This window comes from Monodon monoceros, unplaced genomic scaffold (genome assembly GCF_005190385.1).
Source record: "Monodon monoceros isolate NGI ecotype Baffin Bay Population unplaced genomic scaffold, NGI_Narwhal_1 Super_Scaffold_6, whole genome shotgun sequence".
In the NCBI taxonomy this organism is placed as follows: Eukaryota; Metazoa; Chordata; class Mammalia; order Artiodactyla; family Monodontidae; genus Monodon; species Monodon monoceros.
The window spans coordinates 6,991,797-7,016,056 of record NW_021703783.1 but is presented as its reverse complement, the minus strand read 5'-3'; the positions used below and the strand labels follow the sequence as shown (position 1 = coordinate 7,016,056).

The 24,260-nt window shown below is 43.1% G+C and overlaps 2 protein-coding genes across 4 annotated transcripts in view; both read right to left on the bottom strand.

Moving 5' to 3' along the window:
- Nucleotides 1–3,630, bottom strand: part of RIMKLB (ribosomal modification protein rimK like family member B) — a 131,424-nt gene extending 127,794 nt beyond the window's left edge. Inside the window, exon 1 of the mRNA XM_029204560.1 lies at nucleotides 1,339–3,630. The gene's annotated coding sequence lies outside the window, so the exon portion shown is untranslated. The remainder of the gene's footprint in view (nucleotides 1–1,338) is intronic.
- On the bottom strand, nucleotides 709–20,736 carry APOBEC1 (apolipoprotein B mRNA editing enzyme catalytic subunit 1). 3 transcript variants are annotated; one of them, XM_029204564.1, is made up of 5 exons: nucleotides 20,291–20,736; nucleotides 16,485–16,512; nucleotides 14,275–14,672; nucleotides 13,403–13,521; nucleotides 12,696–12,960 (listed from the first exon to the last, which is right to left on the bottom strand). In XM_029204564.1, the coding sequence occupies exons 1-5, from the start codon at nucleotides 20,304–20,306 to the stop codon at nucleotides 12,814–12,816; spliced, it is 708 nt and encodes a 235-aa protein (XP_029060397.1). In that variant the 5' UTR covers nucleotides 20,307–20,736; the 3' UTR covers nucleotides 12,696–12,813. The 3 variants fall into 3 exon arrangements, with proteins under 3 accessions (XP_029060398.1, XP_029060397.1, XP_029060396.1); XM_029204565.1 differs by lacking the exons at nucleotides 12,696–12,960; nucleotides 20,291–20,736 and adding an exon at nucleotides 709–1,431 and having other exon boundaries at nucleotides 16,485–16,544; XM_029204563.1 differs by lacking the exon at nucleotides 20,291–20,736 and having other exon boundaries at nucleotides 16,485–16,544.
- Nucleotides 20,737–24,260: the final 3,524 nt, after the last annotated feature.

Here is a 24,260-nt window from a genome sequence, read left to right as displayed (position 1 = left end):
GATTGGCTGGGAGGTCAAGGGTTTCCTTGTAAGGCTGGAGGTCCTATTTTCTCGGGTAAGGTAAGCTAAAGCTGAGTGGGAGGGTGGTGACTGGTGTGTGTTAGGTTTCTTGGACAGTGGGGCATTTCCTGTTTAAGTGTGGGCTGAAAACTGAAGTTTTGTGATGTGGACCATCCTCTATTTCTTGGGTCCCTAAATTAGGTCCTAGACCCATTTCCACTGCTAGAGGAGGTTCTCCCCCCCCCCCCACACACACCACCAAACAATGCTTGGTAGACCAGCTGGGTGTCCTACAATTCAATTCAATTATGACACTATCTACCTGGAGACAGCATCAGATTCCACAGGTTAAGAGCTCAGTTCTCCAAGACTACTTCCCAACCCTGTCCTTCAGACACCAATTGCAAGCTCAAATTACCTGCGCTTTTGACTGACCACAAATTAGAGGTTCCAGAGATCCCCTCTAACCTAGGATGCTAATCTCAAGTCCAGGTTATCACTGATACTTCTCACTGACTGGCTATTATCAATCAGAAGTTTCTGGGAATTCCTTGGCGATCCAGTGGTTAGGGCTCCGCGCTTCCATTGCGGGGGGGGGGGGGGGGGGGCGGGGCGGGGCACGGGTTCGCTCCCTGGTCGGGGAACTAAGATCTCACAAGCTGCACGGTGCAGCCAAAAAAAAAGGTTTCACAACCCTCTTCTCAGGTTCGATTAATTTGCTAGAGCAGCTCACAGAACTCAGAGAAAAGTTTTACTTACTAGATTGCCGGTTTATTATATAAACCAGGAAAAAACAGATAAAGGAAATGCATAACGCAAGGTCTGGAGAAAGCGTATGGGGTGCCCATGCCTTCTCCCAGCGCCACCCTCTCCCCACATCTCCACCAACCTGGAAGCTTTCCAAACACTGTCCTGGATTTTTATTACAGGACTTCATTACACAGGCGTGATTGACTAAATCTTTTGCCATTGGTCCCCCCTCCCCTCCTAGAAGGTCCAAGGGTGGAAGAGAAAGTTCCAACCCTACAAACACAGGGTTATCTCCCTTGGCAATCAGCCCTATCCTTAGGCAACATAAGGGCATTCCAAAAGTTGCCTCCTGAACATAGCAAAACACCTTCTCTCTCTCTTCACTTAGGAAATTCCAAGAGTTTTAGAAGCTCAGTCGTAAAAAACAGGACAAAGCCCAAATACATATTCCTTATTATAATTCACATCATAATTCATAACATCCCAGTCCCGATATACAAATTATCCTTATCAGCATGCCGTAGAAACTACAAAGTTTGTCTTTGCCTATATAAAATTTTAAATTAAGAAAAAAAGTCATAACATTACCCCATCAAACTTGGATCTGCCGGCCTCCCTGCAAATCCCATTTACTGACACGGGGACGTGGTGACGGAAAGTACCGCATTTACTTCAGGGCACCTAGGAAGGAGAACAGGTAGCTCATCCTCAAAAGAACTGAACTCCCAGATGGCTTTCAGGGAATGATTTTTAAAGGTGACATTTGGGGTGAGGGTTGCAGAGGGCATGACTTTTTTCTGATTGGTTGCTGGTGAGGTAACAGGGTGGTGTTTCAGAAATCTTAATCATCGACCTTCTGGTTCCAACCAGTCTGGGGTCTACATGTTTGTGGTTGGCATGTAGTCACCATCCTCCACCTGGGCTGGGGTCTTATTTTCTGCAGAGCAATTCAAAGATATGCATCAGATTGTTATATATATCCCTTGAGAGGAACTCAGACTCTTTTATTGCTGCATTATTGCTTCTGGACTGCTTTTCCTGAGTTTCTGCATTCCCTCACCTCCCTAATTAGAAACTGTTAGATTCTGCTCTTTGGAAGTCAGGGGAGGCCTAGGAGTCTAAAGCTTTTTTCTTTTTTTTTTTTTTTTTTTATAAATTTATTTACTTTTGGCTGCGTTGGGTCTTCATTGCTGCGCACAGGCTTTCTCTAGTTGCGGCGAGCAGGGGCTACTCTTCATTGTGGTGCGTGGGCTTCTCATCGGGTGGCTTCTCTTGTTGTGGAGTACGGGCTCCAGGAATGCAGGCTTCAGTAGTTGTGGCACGTGGGCTTCAGTAGTTGTGGCTCGTGGACTCTAGAGCACAGGCTCAGTAGTTGTGGTGCATGGGCTTAGTTGCTCCAAGGCATGTGGGATCTTCCTGGACCAGGGCTCAAACCCGTGTCCCCTGCATTGGCAGGCAGATTCTTAACCACTGCGCCACCAGGGAAGTCCCTCTAAAGCTTTTTTCTAACAAACAAGAAACCATGGGACACAGAGGGGCTTTTGTACCTAGGAGGGCCCCACAGAGTCCGGCTCCGTTTCAATAAAGTCAAAAGACTGGGAAAAATACATATGAGAGAAATGGACGTTTCCTCTAATGTACAAATCTCTCTCACAAATTAATAGAGGAGAGAAGACAAACCAATAAAAAAAAAGGGCAAAGGATTGAAGGGGAGCAAAATTTGCCACCCTAAAACATCTCTTTGGCATGTGGGTTATTTCAAGCTGAAAACAATCAAGGCCCAAAAGACTCAAGGAGAAAATTTGACCTTCCCCCTTAGCTGCCTAAAGAATTTAGATAAAGGGCCAGTTCCCAGAACAGAGCTGTCACCAGAGAGCTCTGCAAAGACTGGGCTGAGTGTGGTGGGGAAACTCCGCAGGGCCTGGAGATCAGAGTCCACTCTGGGTCCCATTGTCTCTGCACAGCCCAGCAAACATCTGTTTGCCATTCACTTTCCATTTCCTTGTGAATTGCGTTCCTCCCCTTTGAGGTCCCAAATCACTACCCACAGCCTCTTTTGTCTTTAGCTGAAGATGGTATTTAAGGTCAGGGCTTCAGCCATTTGGGTGAGTTACTCAGTTTTTCTGGGTCTCTCCCATGTATACATGTTATCAAACTTTTGTTTGATTTTCTCCTGTTATCTATATCATGTCACATCAATTCTTAGACCATCCAGAAGAACTAGAAGGGTAGAGGGAAATTTCTTCCTCCGCAACAGGAAAACATAATTCCCAGTCAATGAATACCCATATACAAAATGCCAAATACCACAAATTAAAGAATTAGAAATTAAAGTACCATTGTTCATCCATCAGATTGTCAAAGATTTAAGAGATTGATCATACCCATGTGACATTGTGATTTATAATAAGAAATATATATTTGGTCTTCACCCTGTTGGCGGCACAAAGCTCCCTTGGAATTTCCTAAATGTTGAGCACAGTAAGTGTCTTTTGTTATGTTTATGAGGTGACTTTTGGAACCCCCCTAGGTAACATAAAGGTGAAGTCTGACTGCCAGGAATATCAACATGCGATTAGAAGGCTGGAACTTTCAGTTCAGCCCCTGACCTTGGGGGAGAGAAGATGGAGAAAACTGAGTTCAATCACCGATGGCCAATCATGCCTATGTAATGATGCCTTCATAAAAACTCAAAAGGTGGGGTTTCTGAGAGCTTTCATATTGGTGAGCCAGAGAGTAACCGTATCCCTGGAGAGCAGTGCACCCCAAACTCCACCAGGACAGAAGCTTCTTTGTTCAGGACCCTTCCAGGTCTTGCCGTATGTATCTCTTCAACTGGCTGTTCATTTGTGTCCCTTTTTTGGGGGGGGGGGGCGCGCCATAGGGCATGCGAGATCTTAGTTCCAGGACCAGGGGTGAAACCTGTGCCCCCTGCAGTGGAAACGAGGATTCTTAACCACTGGACCACCAGGAAGTCCCAGCATTTGTATCCTTTAATATCCTTCATAATAAGCCAGATATCTAGTAAGTCAACTGACTTCATGAATACTGTGAGTTGCTCTAGCAAATTAATCAAACCCCAGGAGTGGGTCAAGGGAACCTCCAATTTATACCCAGTTGGTCAGAAACATAGGTAACAACCTGGACTTTCAATTGGCATCCGAGGTGGGGGCAGTCTCGCGGGACTGAGTCCTTAACCAGCGGGATCTGACACAAGACAGTATCAGAATTGAGAATCAAAGAATTGTTTTATGTGTGGAAAACCCACACAGTTGGTGTCATAAGTGAAGTAGCAAAGCAGGGTGAGAGTAAAGGAAAGACACAGAGGACTGTGTTTTTTCATTATCCAGTGTTGGCAAGGATGTAGGAAAACTGGAATTTCACTTTTTTTTCTTGGATACATTCTTCTGGATCTCTTTATCCTCTTTCTCCAAACTAATTACTTTCTGTTACCCTGGGATCTCCCTTCACTATCATCCTGGGAATTTTTTTCCTCTTCTCTTCTGTGTTGAATTACTTGTGTCCTGAATTCCAAGCACTCTCTTTTTATGGTTTAGTCCCTCATTCTGATGTACTGAATCCTCCAGTGGCTTCCTGAGAAAGCATGGGAAATGATTTTTTTGGATACATTGCATGTTGGAAATGTCTTTATTCACAACTCACTCTAGATAGCTTGGCCGACTGTAGAAGTCAGCTGAGAAACATTTTATCTTCAGAATTTTAAAAGTATGGGTCAAGCTTCTTCTAGATTTCAATGCTGATCTTGAGAAGACTGACAATAATCTTCTTATCTTCTGCATGTAACACCCCCTGCCTCACCCCCAAGCTGTTAGGATTCTCTTTTTAAACATATGTTGAAATTCCACGTGGCTGATGTGCATCAATGTGGGTCTTTTTTCATGTAGAAAGCTGGACACTAGGACTTTGCTCACCTTCAGTCTGTAAAATCACATTTTTTGGTTCTAAATTCTATGGAATTCAAACCAAGCAAATAAAGCAGAAAATCTACAAGGTACTGAAAAATCTAAAAGAGGTAAGTAGGGCCATTTGGAAGTTAGATTTTGAGAATGGAGTTAGATTTTTGATTGTGGCGGGTAATGAAACCGAGTGGGGCCCTGTGAGGCTCCCAGGCATGGAGCCTCTTTTTTTGGCCCCCGATTTCTTGTAGGCAAGACTCCAGCCTCCACGACCTACGCTGAGCTCCAAAGGGTGGATTCAAACAGTTGCTAATCAAGGGAGAACAGGCAAGAAACCACCTGGGGCGACATTAAAGGGACCAGAGAAGCTCATCAAGATTAGGAGGCCCGACCACCTGAAACCCTGCACACACCCTCATCTTGTCAGCAACCCAGCCTTGGGTAATATTGTTATAAAACTTCTCACTGGGCTTCCCTGGTGGCGCAGTGGTTGAGAGTCCGCCTGCCGATGCAGGGGACACGGGTTCGTGCCCCGGTCCGGGAAGATCCCACATGCCGCGGAGCAGCTGGGCCCGTGAGCCATGGCCACTGAGCCTGCGCGTCCAGAGCCCGTGCTCCACAACGGGAGAGGCCACAACAGTGAGAGGCCCACGTACCACAAAAAAAACCAAAATAACCCCCAAAAAACTTCTCACTACCCTCTCCAAGTTGGGACACATAGTCTTTCGAGGCAGGAGCCAACTGTGTCCCCCTTTGCCTGGTAGAGTATTGAATAATAAAGCTATCCTTTTCTACTTCACCCCAAACTCTCTCTCCAAGATTTAATTTGGCCCTGGTGTACAGAGAAGCTGAGCTTTCAGCATCAGTAACAAATTACTTTTTTTTTTTTTTTTTTTTTACTGTAGGACAGTTGTAATACCAATTTTCCCATTATCTCAAGTGGCTATGTATCCCGTTGCATTCAGTGGGACTTTACTTTTCTGGATGCTGCAATTATCTTAAAGTTTCCCTCATCTGTTGATGGCAGAGGGATAACTGTCATAACTAGAGAAAGCATAATTAGAGTATTTGTCTATTAAAGAAAGAAACTTTATTCCAGCCACTCTGATGGTTGGCTAATTTCCTGACTTCCACAAAGCATGGACAATGAGTAAGGATTTCTTTTTTTTTTTTTTTTTTTTTTGCAGTACGCGGGCCTCTCACTGTTGTGGTCTCTCCCGCTGCGGAGCACAGGCTCCGGACGCACAGGCTCAGCGGCCATGGCTCACGGGCCCAGCCGCTTCGCGGCATGTGGGATCTTCCCGGACCGGGGCATGAACCCGCCTCCCCTGCATCGGCAGGCGGACTCTCAACCACTGTGCCACCAAGGAAGCCAGAGTAAGGATTTCTTGATTCAGCCTAGTCCAGCTTCACCTGATTTTTGAAAGTTTGCTTGGGCAGAACTTTCAAACCTATAATAGACCTGCCATCGGTCAAACATTTGCAGTTTTGTTAATGCTTTAAATCTGTATCACTTCTGCAGGAATGGGTTTCCTTCCTAGGTTTTTCAGTTTCCTTACAGATGTTCTCCATTTCTCAAAGTGTGTTTCATGGAACTCTATTTTTACATGAGTTTCAAATATGCATCTTTTAAAAGTAGCTTTAGTTCTTAAGAAGTTGGGAAATTCTGCACAGAATCTCTTAAAGTTTCCTAATATGTATTTAAAAAATAAATGCCCATAAAGAATCTTTACGAGAGTCTAGTCACCACAGAATGCAATTTAGCAATTGCAGGCTTAGAAAGTACTTTGGGGGAATTCCCTGGTGGTCCAGTGGTTTGGACTCTGCACTTCCCCTGCAGGGGGCATGAATGCAATTCTTGGTTGGGGAATTAAAATCCCGCACACCCTGTGCCAAAAATAAAAGCATTTATTTGATGAAATATCAAACAAATATTCACCATGTGCTTTATGTCAGCGAATAACACTGTGACTGCACTAATATTTCAGTTGCAAAATAGAAGGACACCTCCATCTTCTGCAACCTCCGTGTTCAGTCAGTCACCCTTCTTGGGGACTTCCCTGGTGGCGCAGTGGTTAAGAATCCACCTGCCAATGCAGGGGACACAGGTTCGAGCCCTGGTCTGGGAAGATCCTACATGCCATGGAACAACTAAACCCCCGTGCGCCACAACTACTGAGCCTGCGCTCTAGAGCCCACACGCCATAACTACTGAAGCCCACGTGCTGCAACTACTGAAGCCCGGGCGCTTAGAGCCTGTACTCTGCGATATGAGAAGCCACCGCAATGAGAAGCCCATGCGCTGCAACGAAGCGTAGCTCCCGCTCGCTGCAACTAGAGAAAGCCCGCACGCAGCAATGAAGACTCAATGCAGCCAAAAAAATAAAAATAATTTTAAAATTAAAGAAAAAAACAAAAATGCTTCCCTGATGGTGCAGTGATTAAGAATCCGCCTGCCAATGCAGCAGACACAGGTTTGAGCCCTGGTCCGGGAAGATCCCACATGCCGCGGAGCAACTAAGCTCGTGCGCCACAACTACTGAGCCTGTGTTCTAGAGCCCGCAAGCCACAACTACTGAACCCACGTGCCACAACTACTGAAGCCCGCACGCCTAGAGCCCATGCTCTGCAACAAGAGAAGCCACCGCAATGAGAAGGCTGTTCACCTCAATAAAGAGTAGCCCCCGCTCACAGCAACTAGAGAAAGCCCACGCGCGGCAACGAAGACCCAACACAGCCAAAAATAAATAATTTTAAAAAAAAAAGAATTCCAACCCAGACCATTTGCATCTGGAGTCTGCACCCTTTATCACTTCACCATACTTTCTCTTTTGAGACCCTTTCACCTGGAAGGGCCATCCTTGTCCCTCTGATTTACCTAAAGATTACCTGTGGGTAACATGTGCCATGCTTTTGGCCACTCTGTCTATATTTGGGGGATTTCCCACATCAAGTGTGGAAGGCAGGGACTTCCCTGGTGGCACAGTGGTTAAGACTCCCCACTCCCAGTGCAGGGGGTGCGGGGTTCAATCTCTCGATCCCTGGTCAGGGAACTAGATCCCACATGCATGCCACAACTAAGGAGGCGGTGAGCCGCAACTAAGGAGCCCACCTGCCGCAACTAAGGAGCCTGCCTGCCACAACTAAGAGCCGGTGCAACCAAATAAATATTAAAGAACCACTCTGCTAAGTCACTCCCAAATTCCTGATGCAGAAACTGTGAGATAATAAATGTGTCTTGAGTAAGCCACTAGGTTTTGGGGTGATTTGTTATACACCAATAGATAACTAATTCAATAGAGAGAAATAGAAGTTTCTGGCTTCAATCTTCCTTTTCCTTAAGCCATAATCATCCAGATTTTATAGACGTGTAAAATTTTTTTTAATTAATTAATTTATTTATTTATTTTTGGCTGCTTTGGGTCTTTGTTGCTGCGCACAGGCTTGTCTCTGGTTGCTGCGAGCGGGGGCTATTCTTCGTTGCTGTGCGTGGACTTCTCACTGTGGTGGCTTCTCTCATTGCGGAGCACGGGCTCTAGGCGCGCAGGCTTCAGTAGTTGTGGCACACGGGCTCAGTAGTTGTGGCTCACAGGCTCTAGAGCACAGGCTCAGTAATTGTGGCGCACAGGCTTAGTTGCTCTGCAGCATGTGGGACCTTCCTGGACCAGGGCTCGAACCAGCATCCCTTGCATTGGCAAGCGGATTCTTAACCACTGCACCACAGGGAAGCCCTAGATGTGTAATTTTAAGGCTCAGACAAGTTAATATACTCATTCAAGTTTACACCGTTTAAATGACAGTGCTATGAACATTTGGGGGTTTTCTGACATGCAGACAGTGTTCTTTGTACTCTCTCATGTTACCTTTAATACCTACAAATAATTTATTTTTTGATAATTGACTGCTATAGATGACAGGTCCTCTATTAGCCACTAACCTAGGCACTGTTGATATTAAGGTGGATGAGGCAAATTAAGTGGATTCAGTATGAAGCAGAACTGGGAGATGATGGAATAGTACAGGGATCATTTTGATGAGAGTTGTGGATGCGAGAAGGCTCAGAAGAACAGAAAGTAAAAGCATCAAAAGTATTTTGGCAAGAGAGAAGTTTCAATATTGAGAAAATTTATATCTACCTCAGAGATTAGTCAAGGGTCAAACCAGATTTATCTTTCTTCTAGAAATATAGTGATCATAGGCATATAATTATTTAATGTTATCTATTTATTTCAAATTTTAGGTCCTTCCTATATTGTCCCATAATTTTATCATGTAGTTCTTACGTTGCTTATCATTCACATTTTTATGACTGAACTATACCACCTTCCCAAATCATAAATTTAATAGTCAAATTAGTAAAATCTTTTTTCGCGGGCCTCTCACTGTTGTGGCCTCTCCCGTTGCGGAGCACAGGCTCCGGAAGCGCAGGCTCAGCGGCCATGGCTCACGGGCCCAGCCGCTCCGCAGCATGTGGGATCTTCCCAGACCGGGGCACGAACCCGTGTCCCCTGCATCAGCAGGCGGACCCTCAAGCACTGCGCCACCAGGGAATCCCAGTAAAAGCTTTTAAAGCAAGAATAAAATGACAAAAGGTAAGGGATTGGGGTGCCGAGCTTGGAGGAATATGGTCCGTATGAGACAAAGCAACAGATGTAGTATATGAAACTTGGCTCGCAGCCTCCTGAGAACTAAAACAAATGAGTCTTCACATAGCACAGGGAGATCAGCTCGGTGCTCTGTGACCACCTAGAGGGGTGGGATAGGGAGGGTGGGGGGGAGGGAGACGCAAGAGGGAGGGGATATGGGGATATATGTATACGTACAGCTGATTCACTTTGTTATAAAGCAGAAACCAACACACCATTGTAAAGCAATTATACTCCAATAAAGATGTAAAAAAAAAAAAAATTAATGGTTTGTGGGACTTCCCTGGTGGTCCCGTGGTTAAGACTCCATGCTTCCAATGCAGGGGTTGTGGGTCAGGGAACAACCCCTGTTGGGGAACAAAGACTTCACATGCCATATGGCAAAAAAAAAAAAAAAAAAGTAATGGTTTGCACTATTCTTCCTGTATAATAAAAGAAAATACATGTGAGAAACTGCATCCTGTCTTTGAAGGGTTTTTCCCCTAATATCCATTTTTTATAAGAACAAGTAAATGGTAGCTTTCACAAAAGTTGTTTTTATTTCTTTTTTTTTGGCCTTGCAGCAAAGCCCCCAGCAGAAAAAAGCACAGAGTCCATGGGGTCCTAACCACTGGACCACCAGGGAATTCCCATCACAGCAGTTTTGAAATATGCATAGACAGTCTTCAAACAGACATCTAATAAGGTGGCAGCCCCTACTTATGCCTCCCAGAGAAGACTGCCTTATCCCCATGCCAACCCAGGAAGGCAAGCCAGGCGAATGACTGAGCAGCCTTAGTCCATTATGAAAAGCGGTCATGTTTTGGTTACCAGCATATCCTGAATGCCAAGGAAAGGAAAAAAAAAAACACAGCGCACTGCCTTTTAGTTTCATTTCTGCCGTGGTATTGACTATCTGACCCTGGCCATAATGTTTCTGTTTCCTAGTTTCCTCCTTGTACAGACACGTCATGTGTTCACTAAACCCCATTTCCTCTCCTTCCAGGGCACATGGCTGGACTGTGTTTTGTAGCCTCCCTTAAAGCTGGGTGGGGTCACCGGTCTGATTTTGGCTTAGAGGAATCAGGTCAGAAGTGACGTTTGCCATTTCCAGTCCTTGATTCTAAAAAAAAAAACACTTTCACACTGCTTTAATGCTTTCCTTCTCTGTGCGCCTCTGTCTCTCTCGCTCTCCTGTGGGCCAGCTGAGTGTAGAGAATTCAGCAGAGGACTTCAAGGCCATAGGAGATGGTGGAGTCACCAGATGGTAGAAAATGAGGTCCCTGAGTAACCACAGAGAGCAAAAACGTTCCACCCAAATGACGTTAGCCTTGCAACGGGAGCAAGAAATAACCCTTTTCTGTATTTAGATGCTACTTTGTCCTTTGTTTCCCTTTAGCATCTTCTGAGAAATTGGCTCCATGGAATTATTTGTCCTGAAGTCACAGCAAATGTCCCTACAGGTCAAACCCAAAGATGGCCTCCGATGATTCTCATCTCCTGGAATTCAAGTCCTTGTGTGGTTCCCCCCACCCAACATTGAATTGTAGCTGGCCAGTGTGACCCAAGAACACTGCAGAAGAAATAGTGTATGATTCCAAGACATGGCAAATTCTGCCCTGGTCTGTCTTAGGCCACTTGCTCTGTAAGAAGCCAGCCACAAAGTCATGAGGACTTTTAAGCATCCCTGTGCAGAGGCCTACATGATGAAAAACTGAGACTTCCCACCATCCACGGGTGCCCACTCGCAGCCACGTGTGTGTGCCACCTGGGAAGCACATTCTGTAGCCTCTGTCAAGGCTGGAGATGACTGCAATCCTGGCTGACAGCTTGGCAGCAACCTCCTGAGATATCGAGACACGAACACACTAAGTGACTCCTGAATTCCTGACCCAGAGAAACTGTGACATAGTAAATATTTATTGTTGTTTTAAGTCTGCAAAGTAGCGGGGTAATTTGTGATACAGCAGTAGATAATGCTATCCGTGATACTGTTATTTGTGAAAATTTCTATATTCTTTTGTTTTAATCTCTTTCCACCCCAGTATTATTGAATATAATTGAGACATAACACTGTGTAAGTCTTTTTTTTATTAATTAATTAATTTATTTGTTATTATTTTGGGCTGTGTTGGGTCTTCGCTGTGATGCGTGACCTTCTCATCGTCGTGGCTTCTCTTGTTGCAGAGCACGGCTCTAGGTGCACGGGCTTCAGTAGTTGTGACCCACGGGCTTAGTTGCTCCGCAGCATGTGGAATCTTCCCGGACCAGGGATCGAACCTGTGTCCCCTGCATTGGCAGGTGGATTCTTAACCACTGCACCACCAGGGAAGCCCAACTAAGTTAAGGTGTACAACGTAATGATTTGATATATGTATATATTGCAGAATGATTACTACAATAAGGTAAGTTAACACGTTCATCACCGCACAGACTTACACCTCTGTGTGTGGCAAGAACATTTAAGATCTACTCTTAGAAAATTTCAATTGCACAATACAGTATAAACTATAATCAACATGCTGTACCTTATATCCCCAGAATTTGTTCATCTTAAAACTGAAAGTTTGTCTGGGAATTCCCTGGCGGTCCAGTGGTTAGGACTCTGCCCTCTCACTGCCGAGTGCCGGGTTTATTCCTTAGTTGGAGAACTAAGATCCCACAAGCCACATGGTGTAGCCAAAAAAAAAACAAAAAACAACACTGAAAGTTTCTACCCTCTGACCACTTTCACTCCTGTCCCTGGCAACCACTAATCTTGTCTCTTTCCATGAGGTCAGATTTTTTTAAGAGTCCACATATTAGTGAGATCATATAGTGTTTGTCTGTCTCTGACTTATTTCAAAGAGCAAAATGCCTTCAAGTTTCTTCTATGTTGTTGCAAAGGGCAGGATTTTCTTCTTTTTATGGCTATATAATATTCCATTGTGTGTGTATACATGTATATATACCACAGCTTCTTTATCCATTCATCTGCTGGTGGATACTTAGATTGTTTTCAAGTCTTGGCTATTGTGAATAATGCTACAATGAACACAGAAGTGCAGACATTTCTTTGAGAAAATGATTTCATTTCCTTCAGATACATAAGGATTGCTTTGGCTATTCAGGGTCTTCCGTTGCTCCATATGAAATTTAGGATTTTTCTTTCATTTCTGTAAAAAATACCATTGGAATCTTGATAGGGACTGCATTGAATTTATAGATGGCTTTGTATAGTAGGGACATTTTAACAATATTATTTCTTCCATCCACGACCATCGGATGTCTTTCCATTTATTTGTGTCTTCTTCAATCTCTCTTGTAGATTTCAGTGTACAGATCTTTCACCTCCTCGGTCAAATTAATTCCTAAGTATTTTATCATTTTTCATTGCTACTATAAATGGGATTTTTTTTTTAAATTTCTTTTCCAGATAACATGTTGTTAGTGTATAGAAATGCAAACTTAAAATTTCTCGATTCTAATGGTACTCTTTAGTGGGCCATCAGTTCCTGTTCATGAAACAGTATATACTCTATTCATCTCCAAGTCAAAGGAAGTTGTATCAACCCTGTATGTAAAAGGATATGGGGTGGAATCATTCGGTAATGGCAATTTTGAGGAATAAGTCTGAACAAGGTCAGCTGATTCTGATATCTTGAAATATTTAAACAGGGAGGGAGACCCTGAAATAAAAAAGAAGTTAGGGTAATATTTCACAAACATTTCAAAACATCATTTGAAAGACCACTGAACTACTTGCAAGAGAATACAAGTGGGACACATACATTCCTTCAATAAGATGACACACACCAATAAGGGAAAGAAGAATTGTGCAATTTGGTGTAACAAGTATGTGCTGTAACAACAACAGTAATGATGATAACATCTAACTCCTATGGAGTCCACATATATCTTAGACCAGTTTATCCGCTCCTTTCTCCCACTTATTTCCCACAAAGAGATTGTCTTGTTCTCACATTTTTAAAGATGTCAGGTAAATAACTAAATGTCAATATAAATGGCAAAGTGATGGTGAGAAGAGTATGTGTCAACGTAAACAGGAGAGAAGTTTGAAGATGGATGCTTCTTTTCGCATCAGAGTCTTTTTCCCTTATAGTAACTTACTAGAATTATGCAGTGGAGTTCCAGTGCATACAGCTTCATCAACATAGGGGGGTATCTTGGCCAGTGAGCTTCTTTCCCAGGTGGGTAGTTGACAAAATTCCTCCAGCAGTAATCATACTCTAAGGAAACACAAATCTTGGTTCAGTCAATACATACAACAGAAAGTTAAAGAGAGCCCAATTTAAAAATAATAATAATTATTATTATTGTTATTAAATAATAATACTATGGGGCTTCCCTGGTGGTGCCGTGGTTAAGAATCCTCCTGCCAATGCAGGAGACACGGGTTCAAGCCCTGGTCCGGGAAGATCCCGCATGTCGCGGAGCAACTAAGCCCGTGCACCACAACTACTGAGCCCGCGCTCTAGAGCCCGCGAGCCACAACTACTGAGCCGGCACGCCTAGAGCCCGTGCTCCGCAACAAGAGAAGCCACCGCAATGAGAAGCCCACGCACCACAATGAAGAGTAGCCCCCGTTCGCTGCAGCTAGAGTAAGCCCGCACACAGCAACGAGGACCCACCACAGCCATAAATAAATAAATTTATTTATTTTTTAAAAAATACAATATATATAAAATCTCTCTGGCCTATTTATTGCTGGAGAAGGGCTAGACTCTTCCAGAATCCCTTAAAGGAACTCAGCAATTCATTTGAAGATGGCACAGAGGCCATAGTGACAGGAGTGGGGAAAGGAGTCATATCTTTGGTGCTTTCCTTGCTATGAATTTCAGACCTGGTCCTTTCTCCTGTTATTTTGGACTTTTAACTTCTGAGACTTCCGGTCTGGGGTAATCAGTCTCCTGGCCTAGAAACATATCACCACCACCACAGTCTCTAATAAACACTTAAGATTCCTGGCTTATTGTTTTCACCTGTGGGTCTCATAATCTGGATAGTCACACCACTGTGAATCAGGTCTCTGAGTCCTTGCCGGTTTTGCGGATCCATGTGCTGGAAAAGCCGTGCTACGTAAATAAACAGGGTCACTCTAGGATGCTGATTCAAAAATTCCCGAATAGCCTTGGAGCATTCCCAGCAGGGACTCCAGGACAAGAACCAGATGATGCAGCAGTTGACGGATCGGTGAAAACGTCTTTCTGAAGTAATTTTTTCTATAAACTTGCATTCAACATGCTTGGTGGTGTTTTTGTCCGAGTGTCGCCAGACGTGCTGGCTCTTGCCCCACTTGATTTCATAGAGCAGACGGGTCTCTTTACAGAGTTCTCGGGGGTCAAAGGAGACTTCAAATTCCCAGGGTTCAATTCTTCTCCTGAAATATTAAAAATCACCCGTGTTGTTATGTCATCATTTGAGGGACCCTAGAAATAATTTCATCTTCTCCTTCTGGATCAGGTAGATCTAAAACATGACATCTCATGGACTTCCCTGGTGGTCCAGTAGGTAAGACTCCGTGCTCCCAATGTAGGGGGCCGGGGTTCGATCCCTGGTCAGGGAACTAGATCCCGCATGCATGCCGAAACTAAGAGCCCGCATGCCCCAACTAAAGATCCCGCGTGCCGCAACTAAGACCCTTCCCAGACTAAATAAATAAATATTTAAAACATGACATCTCAGGAAACTTTTTTTTTTCTATTCTGTATCTCAAAGTTATCTGGGGAGGTCCGTTTGGATTATTAAATTTTCTCTCACAAACATAGTGAAAAGATTTTTCCCAGCTCACGTTATTTGGTTACCACTCTCTATACCATTGCTTGGTGGTCTTGAATTCAGGTATAAGTGTGTCCTTGTTCCTCTTTTAAACGTTTCTCATTATATTCTAATCTTATTTTATTTTATCGTTTTCTTTTACTTTATTTATTTTTGGCCATGTTGTGCGGATCTTATTTCCCCAACCAGGGATTGAACCCATGCCCTCGGCAGTGAAACCGCCGAGTCCAAACCCCTGGACCACCAGGGAATTCCCTCTAATCTTTCTATCTCACACTTAGAGGTGACCTGTCCCACTCATTAATCTTCACTATTCCTCAGGGGACTCTAGCTAGAGTTTTTTCAGGTGTGGAAGCCTCAAATTGCCAAGAGGATTCTATTCCCAACTCTGAGAAGAGACTAATTTAACCTCAGGCTTCGTCCACATTCAATTCTGTATACTATTTCCTCAAAAGAAATAAATTCAAATTTCTCTCAAGGGCATCTTTAGATACCCACCCTCATTGTGGGTCAAAGCTGTGACTCAGAATTATTCTGAGGACTCTTCCTTGCAATATGGTTGAGTCATAAGTTTATTACATCGTCATATTTTCCACTCATTCCTAAAGAATCACTTCATTTATTATGTAAATCAATCCTTCCGCCCACCCATCACGAGATAATATGCTCCCTGACAAAAGTCTCCCTGTTATAAAAATAGGTCTAGGTGCCAGGGAGGCAAGACCCAGCCTCCCCAGATGCCTTTACTTGTTTTTGGTTTTTTTTGAAAACTGTGCAAAATGTTCATTTATTATGTCCATCATTCTACAAACATTTATTGAGAATCTAGTATGTGCTCTGCTATGTGTTCTAAAACCTGGGGATACAGCCATGAACAAAATAAAACCAATCTCTGCTCTCCTGGAGCTTCAAAAAAAGAAAAATAATAGGTGTAGGGAATTCCCTGGTGGTCCAGTAGTTAGGACTCCACGCTTCCACTACTAGGGAGCTGGGTTCAATCTCTGGTCAGGGGACTTAGATCCCCGCAAGCCAGGTGATGTGGCCAAAAAAAAAAAAAAGTCTAGAAAATGGGCATAGAGTATAGAATAAGAAGATGAAATCAAAGTGACAAATGAGTTCACTGGACTTTTCACTAATGCCTATGAAAACCTGTGATTTAAAGAGAGAAGAACAATAGTAAGACGATAACAGAACAAAGCTGGAAGGTAATTTTTTTCAACAGAAACCAAAAGCCATAGGAGCAAAGATATAGAAAGCAATAATAATCATAGAGGATAGAGAGAGAAAAAGCAAAAGAAAGAATGGGAGCGTGGAATAAGTAAGGAACAATAAGGAAAGCTATCGTCCTCCATCTCTTAAATATCCATCTATTCTTGGTTGAATTAAATGTGCACTATGATAGTATAATTCTTACCTCGAGGTAGCATCTCCAGCTGAAGGACCTGTTGACCAACAGATGATCATGTCAGATAACACCCATATACAAATTGAACTACTAAGAAAAAACGCTCTATTCTTCAAACCCACAAACCATATCAGAAAATGCAGTTAAAAGATTTTCTCCTGGGACTTCCCTGGCGGTCCCGTGGTTAAGACTCCCCACTTGTTTCCACTGCAGGCGGTGAGGGTTGGATCACTGGTTGGGGAACTAAGATCCCTCAAGCCACGTGGGCAAAAACAAAAAAAATCTCTCCTGGATTAACTGGATTGGACAAGGTCATTGCATCAAGAAAAGCAAGATTTTTAAGGGCTCTGCTGAAATTTACTTGCCCAATATCAAACCAGGTAATCCTCTTTAAGCCTCCAAAAAGAAAGGGGGAAAGTCACCCTTCAGAGGATCTTAGGTGTAAATTATGTGCCCCCATAGAATCCTGTACTTCCTTCCTCATAGCAATGATCATGTTATATTATGATTGCCTAATTACATGCCTATAGTAACACATGTAAATTATGTGAGATATGGATTATACATATCTTGTTTCAGACCCTATCACACTGCCTGAAACATGTTGGTTAGCAATAGATACTTATTGAACAAATGAATGAAATGCACCACTATCCGCTATGGATTATTAACAATACTATGCTAGAGGTACTGGACCGCTCATACGTTGCTGGTGGGAATATAAATTGGCATAGCCACTCTGGGAAACAGTTTGCAGCTTCTTAGAAAAAAATCTAAAAATGCAACTACCGTACAACCCACCAATTGCCCTGCTGGGCACGTGTCTCAGAGATAGGAAGACTTAGGTTCACACAAAAGCCTGTACACAAATGTTCATATCAGCTTTATTTGTAATATCAAAAACTGGAATGAGCTCAGATGTCCATGAAGCTTGAGACACTGAGTATAAGGTTCCCACCTGATACCCCTTCTCGGTGGGTCAAAGAGAGACACAAAATTCGCTGCTCCCTCTGAGGGTGAAGTGCCTGCCCTGTCTCCCAGCCAAACTTATCTCTGAGGAGCAGTTTTTGAACCACAAGACCTTCAAAACAGAAGATGCCAAGGCTGTGTGTGTGTGTGTGGTGAGGGGTCCAGATTGTGTCACTGAAGCATAACAATTATTTTGGTCTGAAGACATTTGAAAATAAACTCCCCTCCACGCCCCCCCAATCCACAATCCCTTATTTTCCTACAGGCAGAGCCTCCCAAAAGAACTCAAAAGAAATCAATTGTCATAAATCCCGTTCTTTGGGGCAACCAGGGGAGATTGACTCTTACCAATTGAGACACCCACTCAGACATTGTCACGAATTAGTCTGTCTCCATCTATTCTCCTAACGGCCCGTCTATCTTTCCTAAAAGTCATTTGTTTTCCCATTAGTGTTCTTCTCCCTCTCCACTTCCTCTATTAAGATGGTATATAGGGGCTTCCCTGGTGGCTCAGTGGTTGAGAGTCCGCCTGCCGATGCAGGGGACATGGGTTCGTGCCCCAGTCTGGGAGGATCCCACATGCCGCAGAGCGGCTGGGCCCGTGAGCCATGGCCGCTGGGCCTGCGCGTCCGGAGCCTGTGCTCCGCAACGGGAGAGGCCATAGCGGTGAGGGGCCCGCGTACCAAAAGAAAAAAAAAAGATGGGATATAAGCCATCTTAATTCTAACCAAAGTCCTTGAGTCACATTTTTGTGAATTCCTCTGTGTAATTTTGTCTTTTTTTTTTTTTTTTTGCTAATCTGTCTCTTGTCGGTTTAATTTGCAGTGCCCCCTCCCAGAACAAAATCTAAGAGGGTAGAGGAAAAGATTTTCTTCCTAAACAATGTGTGTGTGTGTGTGTGTGTGTGTGTGTGTGTGTGTGTGATGTCTATTTGTGCATTTGTACTAAATGGAGAGAGACTGTGTATGGCACACTTTCCTGTAGGTGGAAAATGGTTCTAGCTGGTGTGTGAGACCGAAAAGATAAATCAGCAAGATATATAGGAAAGAGGACAGAGTCAGTAAATACTATTCTAAGTGTAACATGAAGAATAAACTTCTCATCCTTAGAAGAATATGCAGGGAATCTGACATGAGATGGAGGAGAAAACGGATGGCTAACACCTTGGAATGGGCACTTCTCAGACCTTACTTCAGATTGGGGCCTTTGGGACTTCCCTGGCGGTCCAGTGGTTAAGACTTTGCCTTCCAATGCAGGGGGTGAGAGTTCTATCCCTGGTCAGGGAGCCTAAGATCCCACATGCCTCGTGGCCAAAAAAAACAAAACATAAAACAGAAGCAATATTGTAACAAATTCAATAAAGACTTTAGAAATGGTCCCCATCAAGGGACTTCCCTGGTGGCGCAGTGGTCAAGAATCCACCTGCCAAGGCAAGGGACACAGGTTTGAGCCCTGGTCCAGGAAGATCCCACATGCCGTGGAGCAACTAAGCCCGTGCGCCACAACTACTGAAGCCTGCGCGCCTAGAGCCCGTGCTCCGCAACAAGAGAAGCCACCACAATGAGAAACCCGTGCACCGCAACGAAGAGTAGCCCCTGCTTGCAGCAACTAGAGAAAGCCTGCGCGCAGCAACGAAAACCCAACGCAGTCAAATATAAATAAGTAAATAAACAAAACAAAATGAAAACAAAAAGAAAACCAAATTGGGGCCTTTGAACCAGCTGGTCTACTCAACGAGGGCCCTGTAGAAACAGAGGCCACACCTCTATGAGGAGGTGAACCAGTGAGGACTTCAGAAAGAGAGACTGAGATACATTCTCAGCACCTACACATGTGGTGCCAGGCAAGAACACTAGGTACATGACTTGGGGTGGTTTGAGGGATAAAACATACCACCTTCAAGGGAAATTACCCAGATATTTCAATTAAATAAAGTCTTTACACTTTTTCCCAAAATACCAGTCACAAGAGAATTTTAATAGAGGGAAAATATAATGGAGAAAAAATATTGTTTCTTGAAACCTAAGACTGACACCTGCATTTTGTCTTATCACATGATGCCCACACTCTTGCAGTAGTCTTTTCACTGGCCTCCTTTCTTCCTGTCTTTTCTGCTTTCAGTCAAGAAGGCATCAGAATGAGAAGCCTGTGCACTGTAACAAAGACCCAATGCAGCCAAAAATAAATAAATTTATTAAAAACAAACAAATTTGCTTTCTAATCTCACTGCAGATTGTTTCCAAGAACTCTTCTCTATCTTAACCAATTTATTCTTTATATTCCACACACAATCTTTGTAAATTCTCTTAAACTCTCAGTGTCAATCAACCTGGAATCTCCTCCTCTTTGCCAATTCAAATTCTGCCCTTTCAGGATCCAGTTCAAATCCCACCTCATCTGAAAATCATCACCTTCCACAACCTGAGTGTTTTTCCTCTCCCACGAATTTTTCTAACATTAAGTAACGGAACCTTAAATTATCCATTAACTTGCCCTTGTGCTATCACTTCTGCTGTTATTTTAAACTTTTATTTAACAGTTGTATTTCTTTTACTTAATTTTTTATTATGGTGAAACAAGCATTGCTTTAGTGCCATCTGATCAAAATCATTTTTGGATGTGAACAGTTGGTATTAATAATAACAACAACAACAATAATAATAAATCCTGTTTAAGAATATTAATATATTAATAAATAGGAAAGTTGGAAAATGTCCAAGGATACAAACAGAAGCAGGACACATATACACGCACGCACACACACACACACACACACACGCAAGCACACACACAGAGTTTTCGCATTTTTCAAGAACATGTAGCTTTCAGGCCCCCGGCCATTTTACCTCTGTCAGAAGCCATGCTGCTCTGTCACTGGACTTTTTCCTCTGGAGCTATATATAGTGCCGCCAGCAACCTGCCTCACACTGTTTCTGTAGGTGTGACCACTGCCACCTGTTTGGGCAGAGGATGACTCACTCCTGTGTCTCAGGCAGATACTGGGTATCTAGACTGCACAGACAGGTAGCAGGTGAAGAGGGAAGTTGCTGGAGGTTGGTAAGAAAGCGTACAATGCAGATAGCTAATGCTGTAGCATAATTCACTGAGAACATCCAAATTTCAAAGTTCTTGCGTGATAACTCAGAATGTAGGAACATTTCCCTTAAAAGTTAAAGCAAGACTGACCCATCATTGTTTACTGGAAAAAAAAGAGGAAGAAGAAAGGGAAGAGAGAACTGGCCTGTTTCCATGACGTGAGTGTTTTCATTGTTGCCTGGTGAAGACAGTGAGTCCTTGCCCTTTAGCTGTTATTCATTTATTTCTAACTTCCTCTTATTTTGCTCTTCACCCTAGATTCTCTTGGAAAGGGGAAGGGCGCTATTAGAAACGAAAGCAAAAGGACTTTGGTCTCTGAGTCAGAAAATTAGTGTACAAGTTTCAGGTGATTTCTCTTGCTTCTTGAAGCTAAGGTTAACGTTAAGCCCAGTCCACTTCCGCTTTTTTTCTTCCTTGAGAAAATGAATACTATACTCCCTATTGCCATTGTCTCCTGTTGCGTGAACCCTGAGTCAATCTCCTCTGGGTTTGAGCACACACACTCCCAGAACTGAGGTCACTCTCAAGACCTAAGTCTCCCTCTAGGGTCTCAAATCTAGAGTCCCTGAACTCTGAGTCTCAAATTCAACGAACCCTACACCTGATCCCTAAATTTAAGACTCTCCTTAATCATGAAATGAAGCTGGAGCCTGGACAAGGTGAAGCAGTTGTTTGGAGTGGCAGGTGATACTTTTGAAGAAGGGACAGAAGTGTCTCATCATAAGTAAAGGTCCTTCAGGGACTTCGCTGGTGGCATAGTGGTTAAGAATCTGCCTACCAATTCAGGGGACATGGGTTCGAGCCCTGGTCCAGGAAGATCCCACATGCCGCGGAGCAACTAAGCCCGTGCGCCACAACTGCTGCGCCACAACTTCTGCGCCACAGCTACTGAAGCCCGTGTGCCTAGAGCCTGTGCTCTGCAACAAGAGAAGCCACCGCAATGAGAAGCCCGCGCACCACAACGAAGAGTAGCCTCTGCTCACTGCAACTAGAGAAAGCCTGCGCGCAGCAACGAAGACCGAACGCAGCCAAAAATAAATAGATAGACAAATTTATTTTAAAATAAAAAGGTCCTTCAGAAGCCAAGTGTTTCAGTGAGGCATGTGTGGTGGGTAGAATAATGGCCCCCCAAAGGTGTCCACCGTCTAATCCCTGGAACCTATAAATATGTTACCTTACAATAGCATAATGGACTGTGCAGATGTGATAGATGTGATTAAGTTAAGAATCTTGAGGTGAGAAGATTATCCTGGATCATCTGGCTGGTCTCAATCTAGTCTCAAAGACCCTTATAAAAGGGAGGCAGAGTCAGAGTCAGAAAAGGACATGTGAAAAAGATGTGTCGGGGTGGGGGGGGGAGAAAAGAAAAAAGAGAAGACGTATGATGTGGTTATTGGCTGAAGAGGGCCGTGAGTCGAGGAATGAGGACAGCCTCTAAAAGCTGGACAAGGCAAGGAAATGATTCTTCCCTAGAGTCTCCTAGAAGAATGGTGCCCTTTTGACACCTTGATTTTAGCCCAGTGACACCCTATTTTGTGCTTCTGATTTCCAGAGCTGTGAGATAGGTAAGTTACATTGTTTTACACCGCTAAGTTTGTGGTCATTTGTTACAGTAGCAATAGGAAACTAACACAGCAAGACAGACTCGGGAGAGGCACATATGTAACAGGTAAGGCGGTATATAATTTGAGTTAGTTTCTACTAGAACTCCTACTGAATGCTTGATCCATCTTCTGTATTATTTTAGGAAATTCAGAATTAACACATGTGATAGACTGTAATGCATTCATCATGTGTAAGAGAGGTCAAAGATAATCAACTATAAAATGTTACTATTCAGTTTAGATCTGTGTCCTGTTCCTGTTATGCATTTTTTTAAGTGCATACATATACCTTTGTATCCGCTCCACAATCAAGATATTTAAGCCTCTCATCACCCAGAAAATTCCCCTGTGTCTGTTTGCAGTCATTCCTCCAACTCCCAGTCCTATAGGCAACCACTGATATTTCTGTCACTAAAGATTAGTTTAGACTGTTCTATATATCATACAAATGGAATCATATAATGTGTAAGCTTTTATGTTTGCTTTTGTGAAATAAAATTCATATTTATGACGAGACAAGAAAAATTTAAACATAAAATTTCTTCTCTGCCCTTTGGCCTTCCCTCTTGCCCCACTGTGCATTGTGTATCCACATTACGCATTGACCAAACCTCCCCCATCAGCAGCTCAACCATGGACAGCGACATTCTCCTAGCAACAAGACAACTCCTTAAAAGTGAACATTCCTTCTTGATGTGTAAAGGACCACAAGACCCACGACAATGGTGCTTAAATCTGGATTAGGTAAACTGTCGATACCTCATTTAATGTACAGTCTTCTGTCTCAAAAAGGTTACATAAACTGTATTTTGACTTCTTTTTTTTTTTTTCTAGTGCCGAGTAGCCAGTGAGATCTTAATTCCCTGACCTGGGATAGAACCCATGCCCCCCAAACCCATGCCGCCCCCGCCCCGCCCCCCTGCAGTGGAAGCACGGAGTGTTAACCACTGGACTGCCAGGGAAATCCCAGACTGTGTCTTGAATTCTAAGGGGTGGAAGTTCTCAGAGCTTTCTGAGATGCTCTTCTGGGTTAAAATCCTCGAATTTGCCTCAAATAAAATTTTGCAATTCTTTCTTAGATTAACTGATAAATTTTTCATCGACACTTTTTTTGCTCAGCTATCCTGTGAAATTAATCTACATGATTAGGTGTATCAGTGGTTCATTTCTTTCTGTTGCTGAGTGGAATTCCATCATATGGGTATGCTACAATTTGTTTATTCATTTATCCTTTGGTGGACTTAGGGTTATTTTCCAATTTTAGGCTATTGTGAATAAAGATGATACGAACATTTGTGTACAACTCTTTGTGTAGGAGTTTCTTTTTTCTTCTCTTGATCAAAGAACCTGGGAGTAGAATTGCTAGATCAAATAGGTAAGTGTGTATTTAACTTTTAAGAAAATGCTGGACAGTGATAACAGTTTACATTCTGACCAGGAGGAAATGGGTGTTCCAGTTGCTTGATATCCTTACCAACACTTGGTAATGTCAGCCTTTCTAGTTGCAGTAATTTCTGTGGGTATGTGGATTTTAATTTGCATTTTCCTGATGATTAATGATGTTGAGCATCTTTTCATGTGCTTGTTAGTTATTTATATATCTTCTTTTCTCAAGCCTGTTTGAGTATTTTGTCCATTTTTAAATTTTATTTTTGTCTCCTTACTGAGTTGTAAGAATTCTTTATATATTGTGGATACCATTCCTTTGTCATACCTTTATATATATTTTGCTAAGTTTCTGGCTTGACTCTTCATTTCCTTAATGGTGTCTTTTGAGGAACAGATATTCTCAATTTTTATGAAGTTCAATTTATCAGTTTTCTTTTTATGGTTAGTGCTTCTTAGATCTTGTCTACAAAATCATTACCTACTCAAAGGACACTAAGATATTCTCCTATATTTTCTTCTAGTACTCATAGTTGTGGTTTTAGCTTTTACATTAGGTCTGCAATCCATTTTTTTTTAAAGGAACATTTATTTATTTATTTATTTTGGCTGCATTGGGTCTTCGTTGCTGCGCACGGGCTTTCTCTAGTTGCAGTGAGAGGGGGCTACTCTTCGTTGTGGTGTGCGAGCTTCTCGTTGCAGTGGCTTCTCTCGTTGCGGAGCACGGGCT